This window comes from Pleurodeles waltl, chromosome 2_2 (genome assembly GCF_031143425.1).
Source record: "Pleurodeles waltl isolate 20211129_DDA chromosome 2_2, aPleWal1.hap1.20221129, whole genome shotgun sequence".
Taxonomy (NCBI): Eukaryota; Metazoa; Chordata; class Amphibia; order Caudata; family Salamandridae; genus Pleurodeles; species Pleurodeles waltl.
This window is the reverse complement of record NC_090439.1, coordinates 975,854,859-975,866,703: the sequence shown is the minus strand read 5'-3', so window position 1 is coordinate 975,866,703 and position 11,845 is coordinate 975,854,859. Positions and strand designations below refer to the sequence as shown.

The window sequence follows — 11,845 nt, the reverse complement described above, 5'->3', positions numbered from 1 at the left end:
TGATTGCAAGCCCATAGCCAGTCCATGACTGATTCTATCTGATTTTGCCTAGCAGGCCACCATCCACATTTTTGTTGCCAATTATAGGGTTTTGCACATAGCAACCTGCTTAATTAATATTGACCAAAAAGGATATTGTGCGACGCTCTGAAACTGGACATTTTGTGATGTGATCTATTAATAAACAAGTAGCATCACAAAATTAAAGTCTGGATGCAAAAAGTCAGTGTGCGGTATGAAACCACTTTTTGTGGCCAGTGTTTTGATACATCTACCCCCAAGGTTTTTTATGAGTGTGGCACAACAACTATCTGAGGGGTTATGGAAATTTAGAAATGTAAACATTTCTTCAGTGCTAGCTTCCCCAAATACACTGAGTTTCAGGGGAAGAGAGAAAGTGGTGGGATCACTGACAGAATATCAGAAACAGAAATATCATGTAGACAGAATATCATGTCAAAAATATCAAGGACCAAAATATTGTAAAGGTAAGTGCAAATAAGTAGATAGATTTACTATTCTTAACCTCACATGACATACCTTAAAGATACAACTATCTACAAGGCACAAATATGTGGAAGTATATATAGTAAACGTTTTCTTACTCTAGAAACTTACCTTCACAATATTTATGCCCTTGATATTCTTCACACAATGTTTTGTTCAAACACTATTTTTCCCCAATATTATGTCTAAACACCAAGTGGTGGTAATAAAGTCCTCCAAGGGTAAGGTAGTTTTGAAATTTTTTGATTGATGGTATCACTTGGGAGCCACATAGTTGGACAGTTCAGCTGATGCTATCACACGTATACCATATCTTAGTTAATTAAGCTTATAAATATTTTAGAAAGGAGCATGTTTTGTCAGGGGAATGAACGTATGGGTAACTTGTGTCTTTCTGAGTTTTTATTTTGTGGTGGGAAGTTTCTTTTTGGTGTTCCTCAAAGCCATTTAAGCGGGTAAGAAGGCTATGGCCCAGATTTATTAATACTGTGCCATGTTTGCATTACTTTTGTAACACAAACCCTGCACAAAACATTGTGGTGGTATTTACTTTCTAACGGAAATCAAAATTTGTGCTGGAAAGTTGGGCAAAGTAAAACAAAGTAGCAATATGTGCTACTTTGAACTATTTTGCATTAAGGGGTGTTCCTTCGGGAGTACGTGTTCGCTCCAATGCAACTATTAACAGGTTCTGATGCAAATCCCTATTTCCTAACAATTATAGAAAGGGATTTGTGCCAAATCCTTATGCCCCCTAAAGGCAGGTGTAATAGGCAAAAATTGTTTTTGTTTTTCCAAATGTTTAAAATTCTGCATGTGTGCTGCACTGAACAGCAGACATACAAAGTGGGAAAATTATTAAAGCATAGTTTTTGCAGTGGAACGCTCCCCTTCCAGTATAAAACCTATGCTTGACAGAACGCACACACCCTTGCACTACAGTCCAAAGATGTGTGCATTGGTGCATGGCAGCCAAAAGTGTGTGAGAGAAAAACAACAACATATCTTAGTAGATCTGCTATTGTTTTCACTCCCCTTATGAAGCAACCTAGCACAGCAACTTATGGTTGAATCAGCCAAGTTTGGGGTGGCGATAACCAAGGTGTGGTGTGTTTTGGTGTTCATCATGCAACTGGACTACACTTGTACCATTATGAAGTTACTAACAGTGCCACTTATCGTACAGCTTGAGGTTCCAAATATACAGTGGTCAGTGCTGCTGTATAACAGTAAAAATCAAGGTTTTAAAACACAAAATGCAAATATTGATATCTTCTTCAGTTCAATAGTTCTGGCAAACACAAAATTAAGGCAGAGACATATTCTGATGTATGACAGTTCAGAGTTTTGTTGGTTCCTGCAGATGGATATTCAAACTGTTCAGGAAGGTTAAATTGAAACTAAACCCTGTACGTGTGTGTGTGTGTGTGTTGTATGTGTGTGTTAAAAACATATCACTAATTGGTCTATTTTATGGAAATTAAACCTTTCAGCATTCCTTGATTTGACTTTATGCATGCAAATTAATGATTGTCTTTGAAATGTAGGATGGTGTATTGCATATATTATAGTTTCAAAATAACTAATAGAAATATGCAGAAAAGAGACAGATACTTTGTGACAAAAGATTTTGCGACTTTTGTTAAATACAAACTTCTGTACTGCACACGTCTTCATGAACAGCCAATGACATTAACTGGGGTGCAGTAAGCCAGTTCAGCAAGCTTGACTAGCCTCCCCCCCGCCACCCAAAATGTGGTGGGCGACCAGCAGGTTAAGACATGATTATCTTCTAAGTTCCACCCAAATATTCAGAGGCACAAACGTACAGGTCACATTGCAGCATATTGAAAAGTAGCATGGAAACACACTGCATGATACACTTATCCTCTGTGTGAAATAACATTAATAGAAGAAAGCGAAAAATCAGCTCAATATTTCATAAAAGCAACAGAACTTAACTACAGTCCCTCAAGTGATCTGACAGAGACATGTGTCTTCAGAATGCACATGGTGAGGGATTTTGTTCAGTAAAAAACGAATGGCTATGGGCAATAATAGGAAAGGAGAAAAAACAAGAGCATACAAATAAGAGCATATATAAATGAAGGCACTAAAATGGTTTAAACTTGTTCTGAACTGAGATGTGCCTTGTGTACTACTTTAAACAATTACACATGCTACTTTTGAAAATTTCCTTTTGAAGGTGTGCTAGTAGCAGCTTCTCTAGCAGGCTGGGGCTTGAGGCTTGCACTTCTCCACCCTATACTTCTTTTCTGTCAGATGTTCATGGCTTCTGTCATCACTGTACCCTACATTCAATGGTTTCATAAGCCATCCTGCTTATCAGAAGCGTCAGTACCAAAAAGGATCTTAGAAAGGTATAATGTCTCCCACAAGTGAGCCTAGGAGGCAAGAAGGCTAACACACCTCTATAAAGTCAAATATATACATAGGCGTGAGGTCACCTTCAAACAGGTTTGATGCTTGGATTTTTGGTGCTATAGGCAAAGTGACATTTTGCTGCACCCCATGCTCGCTTGGCAATGGGGTTACATTTTTTGCCTTAACTGGACATCTGGGGGCACGAAAAATAAAATGATGAGTGGAATGCTTGAATTAATCCCAGCAATTGGCAACAGCTTGGGGGCCATACATCATTACATTGTTTTTCACCCACATGGTGAAACTAGTCCTAGGTTGCTTGTGTTCTGGTTAAGGGAGAACCTGGCCTGGCAGTCTGAGTAAGACTATTCCCATTGTAGCATAGTCAAGATTGATTTGCATAAGGCTGGGTTCAAACTGAGATGGCATGGTGTGCAAAATAACGGTGCCAAGTGATTATCAGTGGCTGATATTAATTCAAGCATTCCATCCATCACCTTTTTGTATACTTCAGTGTGACGCCATAACTAGGATACCTATGCCCAGACATGGGCCCTGTGCAAACTCTGCCAATGGAACCAAGATATGCCCAGCTGATGAGCCCTATTCATGGCAAAACTGGTCTTGGGTGGTTTGTGTTCCGGTCCAGGGAAGACCTGGCCTGGTAGTTCGGGCTGGACTGGCCCATGCAACCAAGCATCAAGACTGATTTTCATAGGGCTGGGTTTAAACTGAGGTGGAAGGGTGTGCAAAATAATGATGGACTGGGATGCGGCCCAGAGATTAATTCAAGAATTCCACCTATCACTTTTTTGTACATTTCGGTGTTTACTGGCACCTTAAGCAGCCTAGTATTGTCTGAATATTGCTGGATTTTTCTAAGACCAGAGTTGCCTTGTGGTGCATTAAAGCATATGCAAATACCTTACTCCTAAAATAAAAGAAATATTATGTGAGAATTTAACCTATACATTTAAAGATTATAAGCTGCATTCTCGAAGCTGCCAAAGAATAGGGTGTTTCCCTTATGTGAATTGTTGTTAACATTTTTGGGACAATACGGCTGATTTTCTCTGACAAGCAGTAATCGTAGTTCATAAATTTGCAAAACATATTTACACAATATATTATCTTTTTAGTAGATACATGATCGCATCACAGTTTTTATATATATAATTTTGTGTTTGTGTGGGTGTATGCTAACCTCAAAGTTAAGGTACACCTGTGGCACTGTAAGTACTTTTACTTTTCAAGTTTTGTCATAACTTATGCAAGAAATTGGCGGGTGATTCTAACAAAATGCCTCGACTTAATCAGATTCATCTTTTTTACCCTGTGCGTTACTTTGGCTGGGCGGTCTCTGTGTACACCGCCTGCTCTTAAGTACTAATGATGGTTGCTGAACAACATTGCGTAAAGGAGGCCCTTCTTCATCTGTTTGTGACTTCCTGCTAGAGGTCTAGCTCTTCCATTACTTCCATGACGATGGTCCGTGGGCCGGTCAGTATTAGGTTGCTCACCGTCCTGTAGTCAACATGAAGTACGTTGAGGCCATTCACTGAGAGAACAAACTGGCAGACCTAGAAGGGGAGAGAGGACAGTAGGTCAGTGAAAATCTGCTTTAAATCTATCAAGGGGTTTCACTGCACCTGACTCACATACTTTCACATGAAGAGGTAAAACCCACTTTACTTTGTTATCTTTAAAACTTCAAAAAGATGAAAAGGGTTATTTTAGTTCAACATTGAAAGGAAAGGTTAGCAAAAGCCTAGGGTTGCCCGTGTTGGTTCACGAGGCCCAGATTCACACTAGATGTTCAGGATATGTACTGGGTCCATACACATACTTAGTGGTCCTTGCATGGATATGGCTTGTGAACTAACACTGTGCCCTTCGGTTTCAACCACAATCAGAATAAATGTAAAATGTATGAAACACAGAGCTCCAGACTGCCATTACTTCTTGCAGGCATATTAAGCTTTGATTGTCAAGTTAAGCTATTCAAGAACATATGAAAAACACAAAAACATTTGGTTTATGGCACACTACCTCTGTGTGTTTACATTATAAAAGCTATGTTACAGAATGAATGTAATTATACTCATAATGAATTATAAGGGAGGCTTTAGAACAGTGGATGATGCAGATTCCATTTAAAGAAACATTTTAATATGCTAACATTTCAATAGCGTTAAACTGAGTGTGTCTGTGTGCATAAGTGTGTGCATGGAGAGTCAATAAATACTTGTATCATCAGCAAAATAATGAAACCCGAACTTGTGCCTCTTCCTTTTTAAATTTTATTTGTTTAATCAGATAAAGGAGACCGATTAAACAACCCAACATTCCCGCAATCCATAGTGCCCTAAAACATTAAGAACACCAACACAGAAATTAATTGACAGCCCGGAATAGGGTTATTTCCTCCTCAGTGTATCAGATGGGAAGAATAGTAAGGAGGCGCCTTGAGACCCTCACGGGTGAGTAGTGCGCTTTACAAATGCTTTGATTGATTGATTGATTGATTGAGGCTGGTTTTGATCTTGTTATATTGCCAAAGACAGGTTTCAGACTGGGAGTGTTATTAGATTTCCAGATCACGTCGCTGATTGGCAACACCCAACCTAAATTTACTTTATATTGAACATAAAGTGAAAGTGTGCAAGGCAGCTACAGAGTTTCCAAGTAAGGCTGGCAACGGTGCTTTTTTCCAGGTAAGTTAGATATTGCCTTAATATGTCAATACAAGGGATTTCCAATTCTCTATCACTGTCAATACCGTGTCTCTGCAACAAACCCATCTTAGGTGCAAAATGTACTGGGGTGAACCAACTATCAAGGAGAAGTATCTCCTGCCTAAACCATGGAATGGAAGCAGTACACTCTCTGGAACGATCTGTCACAGTACCCCAGAAAATTACTCTGTGAGAATTAGCCCAGAGTCAGATTTCTAATTTGGGTTCATTGACAGATGCTTAAAATGCCTGATTCCTTAAGCAGCAGCAAGGTAGGAGCTGACTGTGGGAGGATCATTAGGGACCTAGAAACTTTTCTATGATAGTCAAACCTTTTACTATCCATATAGTGCATTGCTATGTCACCTGGCCTTATACATAGCTACAGCCGCTGAGAAAGCCCAACATCCAGACTTCCAGTTGAAAGAATTGTAGTTAAATTATTACAAATTGTTTTATGTTTGGACCATTTGTCTGATGCAATAAACCAAAGGTCCAAAAATCGATTTCCTAACTTGGGCCAAGGGACTTCCATTCAGGCAATACCATTTTCTTAAGTGTTGTTTGGTACTTACTGCTCACTCAGACTTAAGGCTTCTCAACATTAAGAATAAGCTTTGATTCAAGACAACAAGTTCTCAATCCTTGCCAGCAGTGACTCCATGCCATTTTCTGTATGTGCGTATATGTTTCAACAACATACAGTAATGGGGCGCTTGATCAGAGCTTCATCGAGGTGCATCGCACTTGAACTCTTTTAAAACACTATGCAGACCGTATACATATACAAAGGAGGCTAGAGTGTAGCCTTGCGGAAAAGCCAAAGTCCTTGCTTACATTGACATTCAGGGCATGGCCAACACCTGCTACAGTGTTTAAATGTAATAATTAAAAAGATACCTACCTTTAGTAACGCTCTTTCTGGTAGAGACTTTATCTAACTGCAGATTACTCATCTTCTGAATATCCCCATGTGTCATACTGGATCCAAAAACGTTTCCACCAATACCTCCGTGCTCTGGTAGGTGGCACTGTGCAGTCTCACACTGACAGTGTTCCACTCGGGAAACTATGTGCGAAGCCTATGTAGGCGCCAACCCTGCATGCTATCAGGGAAATGACACCTCCCAAGGTGACAGAACTAAACCCTGTAAGGACTGTCACAAACAAAATGTCTGTGATATATCCTCACCAGGTTTGCCTGTGGTATCCGGGGACAAGTCCGACTTGTGCATACGAGACAGTGAGGCAAAACTCTACGTTAGCAAGCACAGGAAGACTCCTCATCAAGATCGGTCCAAGAACAAAGGTTTGTCTTGGTCTCGTTCCTGGTCCAGAAATCACAGGAGTCAATCCTAAGGTCGTTCGTCGCTGTGCTCGAAACATTTGGGTAAGTTGAAGGAAAAACATGAAACATGCAAGCATGACTCAGCCCCTTCTTGCCACTCCTGCACTTCAAGAAGCGTGTCACCTATCCATCCGATATCGTTCCTGAAGCCGGTCAAATTTGGCAATTGGGCCTGGTACAATCCAAGTGTTCGGGGGTGTTTTCAACACTGAGGCAGATCCAACAGACCTGTGAGCCATGCTCCGGCTCTTTGGAACTCTTCTGAATGTTACTAGTCGTGAAAATTCCACTGGCTATTTTTGGTATGAAAACAGACCAGCACTCAGGATCAGACTTTTTAAGATCCACTAGCACTTTGTTCGAGCCTAGCGCTCAATCCCACTTCAAAGGACCCAGGGCTCTATCCAACTCTGAACAGCTTAATAGCTCTAATCAAACAATGGCATCAAGATCAGGACTAATTGGTAAATCAATCATAGAGTTAGACTTCTATGGAGCCTTAAAGTGCAACAACCAAGTCTCTGCTGAAGTTAGAGAGGACCTACCTATCTCATGTCTCATGCCAAAAGTGTCCAAAACCTCGAATTTTTTTTTCCTGTACAACATTATGTAAGTCTTCCCAGTTTTTGCTGTAGTGGTCCATTTTCTTTCTTGTTATTATTGTCTGACAGACTGATAATATGGCTCTTGTTCTTAAAATCTGAAGATTTCATTACTGACAGGGTAGATAATTTAGTCAATCTGTACTCTTAATCATCCCGCTGGATTTCTCTTATGAGGCCCCTCTTGACATTTTTTCCTGATGGAACTTGTTCGGTGCACAAGCAACGTTTGACCTCCTGTTATAGTTATAGTTGTGCCAAGTAGTTATAATTATAGTTATGCCAAAAACTGAGACAGTCCAGGTGTGGGAGCTCAAGCTGGAATTCTAAAGTTTACAAGTGAGACTCAGCTACAACTTACAGGAAGTAAGAAATAATGGTTATCAAGTCAATTAACTCCCATTTATTTGTTTTCGTATTCAGGCCTTCCAATTCGCTAATGCGACACACTGGTTATGGTAGATTTAACCGAACAAGCAATCGATCATGATCACCTTCGACCCTCAGTACCACTTCACAGTCCTTTAACCCCTTCGCTGCCAGGCCTTTTCCCCCTCAGGTGCCAAGCCTTTTTTTGGCTATATTGAGCAGTTGGTGCTTAGGCCCTCATAACTTTTTGTCCACATAAGCTACCCATGCCAAATTTGCGTCCTTTTTTTCCAACATCCTATGGATTCTAGAGGTACCCAGACTTTGTGGGTTCCCCAGCAGGAGGCCAAGAAATTAGCCAAAATAGAGTGAAGATTTCGTTTTTTTAAAAAAAATTGGAAAAAGGGGCTGCAGAAGGCGGCTTGTGCTTTTTTCCTTGAAAATGGCATCAACAAAGGGTTTGCAGTGCTAAAGTCACCAGCTTTCCAGCTTTCATGAACAGGCAAACTTGAATCAGAAAACCCAATGTTTCAACACAATTTTGACATTTTACTGGGACATACCCCATTTTTACATTTTTTTGTGCTTTCAGCCTCCTTCCAGTCAGTGACACAAATGGGCATGAAACCAATGCTGGATCCCAGAAACCGAAACATTTCTGAAAAGTAGACACAATTCTGAATTCCGCAAGGGGTAATTTGTGTAGATCCTACAAGGGTTTCCTACAGAAAATAACAACTGAAAAAAAAAATCTTGAAATTGAGGTGAAAAAATCTGCAATTTTTCTTTACGTTTTACTCTGTAACTTTTTCCTGCAATGTCAGATTTTTGAAAGCAATATACTGTTACGTCTGCAGGACTCTTCTGGTTGCGGGGATATATAGGGCTTGTAGGTTCATCAAGAACTCTAGGTACCCAGAGCCAATAAATGACCTGCACCCTGCAGTGGGTTTTCATTCTATACCAGGTAGACAGCAACTATTTTGCTGAAATATAAAGAGTAAAAAATAGCTATCAAGAAAACCTTTGTATTTCCAAAATGGGCACAAGATAAGGTGTTGAGGAGCAGTGGTTATTTGCACATCTCTGAATTCCGGGGTGCCCATACTAGTATTTGAATTACAGGGCATTTCTCAAATAGACGTCTTTTTTACACACTCTTTTATATTTGGAAGGAAAAAATGTATTTGAAAGACAAGCGGCAATAACACTTGTTTTGCTATTCTATGTTCCCCCAAGTCTCCCGATAAAAATGATACCTCACTTGTGTGAGTAGGCCTAGCGCCCGCGACAGGAAATGCCCCAAAACACAATGTGGACACATCCCATTTTTTGACAGAAAACAGAGGTGTTTTTTTGCAAAGTGCCTAGCTGGGGATTTTGGCCTCGAGCTCAGCCGGCACCTAGGGAAACCTACCAAACCTGTGCATTTTTGAAAACTAGACACCCAGGGGAATCCAAGATGGGGTGACTTGTGGGTTTCTGACCAGGTTCTGTTACCCGGAATCCTTTGCAAACCTCAAACTTTAGCTAAAGAAGCACATTTTCCTCATATTTCGGTGACAGAAAGTTCTGGAATCTGAGAGGAGCCACAAATTTCCTTACACCCAGCGTTCCCCCAAGTCTCCCGATAAAAATGGTACCTCACTTGTGTGGGTAGGCCTAGCGCCCACAAAAGGAAATGGCCAAAACACATGTGGACACATCCCATTTTTTTTTTACAGAAAACAGAGGTGTTTTTTGCAAAGTGCCTACCTGTAGATTTTGGCCCCTAGCTCAGCCGGCACCTAGGGAAACCTAGCAAACCAGCACATTTATGAAAACTAGACACCTAGGGGAATCTAAGATGGGGTGACTTGTGGGGCTCTGATCAGGTTCTGTTACCCAGAATCCTTTGCAAACCTCAAAATTTGGCCCAAAAAACACATTTTCCTCCTATTTCGGTGACAGAAAGTTCTGGAATCTGAGAGGAGCCACAAATTTCCTTCCACCCAGCGTTCCCCCAAGTCTCCTGATAAAAATGGTACCTCACTTGTGTGGGTAGGCCTAGCGCCCACGAAAGGAAATGGCCCAAAACACAATGTGGACACATCACATTTTTTCACATAAAACAGAGGTGTTTTCTGCAAAGTGCCTACCTGTGGATTTTGGCCTCTAGCTCAGCCGGCCCCAGGGGGGGCAGAAATGGCCTAAAATAAATGCACCCCCCGCGGGGAGCGACCCTTGCCTACAAGGTCGCTCCCCTTGCGTGACGGCGCAAAAAAAAAAGATCCCTGGTGCCTAGTGGTTTCTACCCCCCTTGGCCTAAAATCAGCTGATCTGCCCCCAAAGCGGGCAGAAATGGTCTAAATACAATTTGCCCCTCCAGGGGATCGACCCTTGCCTAAGGGGTCGTTCCCCATCTCTAAAAAAACAAACAAACCAAAAAAAACACTAAACAAAAATGTGCTCTGGCACCTAGAGGTTTCTGCCCCCCTGGGGGCAGATCGCCTAATAACAATAGGCCAATCTGCGCCAGGGGGGGCAGAAATGGCCTAAAATAAATGTGCCCCCCCCCCACATTACAGGGCCGGACAGGGAAACCAAGAGCATCCCTGGCAAAAGTGATCAAACTAGACTTTTCTCTTTCCATCCATTTTGTCTTTCTCTCTGCTTGTCTCTTCTCTATCTTCTCCCTCTCTGATACCTTGCTTTCTCTGCATCCTTTCCCCCCATTTCTTTCTCTCCCTCTCTTAATTCCCCCAGTGGCTGCTACAATTATTGTCAGGTTGTTAGGGAAAGTGACAGAGGCACCATCAGCGGCCCTGGGCTTACAAAACAAGCCTTCAAGGGCTCCAGCCCCAAGGGAAATACTCGAGGGAGTAAAAGGACAGTCTGCTATGTCTCAACAATATAATCAAACTCTAAAATCAGTCAGAACCTCAACATGATTTGGATGATGTAGGAGGCTGGCCGTCTATGAAATCTGAATAATTAGGAACACTGTGCAAGCGGCCCAGGCAACCACAAGTTGGTTTACAGAGGTAAAAACTAGACCACCTAATGCTCTAATTCTTATGGTAGCTTGTTCGAGCAGTTAGGCTAATCTTGGAGGAGTGCAAAGCATTTGGAGTACTCACAGTATCAATAACTGAGACCCACGCTCAAAATCCTAACTCAAGACCAATTTACCAAAAATACTTCAGATAGTTATAACATATTTAAAACCAAGATCATCAAAATCAGGTAAGTACTTTTTAAGTTATGAATTTTTGAAGTTTTATTTAAAAAGTCTTTCTGTGCTTAATTATGCACCGTAGGAATCAATAGGAAAAATACTTTGAAAATGCATATAAAATAAGGTAGTGTGTTTACCAATGTCTCCTTTTGCAGGTATGTTGAGGTAGTTGGTGGGCACTATGGACCTTCTGCACAAGTTTGGGCGGCTCCCGGTTTCGACAGGAGCAGCTGCAAAAAGTTGTTGGAGCTGGTGCCAGGCCATTGCAGGGGACCACTTGGAAAAGCGCTGCACAGGTAAGGTAAGTTCAGTGTGTCCCTTTGGGGTGTTGAGGTTGCAAGGGTCGGGGGACCCTTGGGGCACGGCTGGATCTTCGGTGAAGGGCACAGGGTGGCCAGGTGAAGAGTGAATCGGTGAGCCAGGAGCTGTGCGCAAAAGATGCCCTTGGAAGCAGGAGGGAGGTCACTTTGAGGGTCGCTTGCAGGTCAGCAGGGGCACTCTTGTGGGAGGTCAGGGTGGTTCCTGAAGTCCCCTGACTGGGGCTTCCTCCTGGTCCTTTCTCAGTCCGGAATGGACTGTCCTTCTGGGTATCTGATGTGAGGTAAGCAGTACCTAGGACTATTGCACTGTCTGGCAACTGGAGGGTGCAGTGCTACAAAACTTGGCACACTGGCAGGGTTTG

General features: G+C 41.8%; 1 protein-coding gene across 3 annotated transcripts in view; it reads right to left on the bottom strand.

Moving 5' to 3' along the window:
* Positions 1-936: 936 nt before the first annotated feature.
* The window catches only part of DEPTOR (DEP domain containing MTOR interacting protein), a 524,264-nt gene continuing 513,355 nt past the window's right edge, over positions 937-11,845 (bottom strand). For all 3 annotated transcript variants that reach the window (XM_069220677.1, XM_069220676.1, XM_069220678.1), the window contains one exon: positions 937-4,472. In XM_069220677.1, the coding sequence (XP_069076778.1) occupies positions 4,344-4,472 (129 nt within the window). In that variant the 3' untranslated portion in view covers positions 937-4,343. The remainder of the gene's footprint in view (positions 4,473-11,845) is intronic.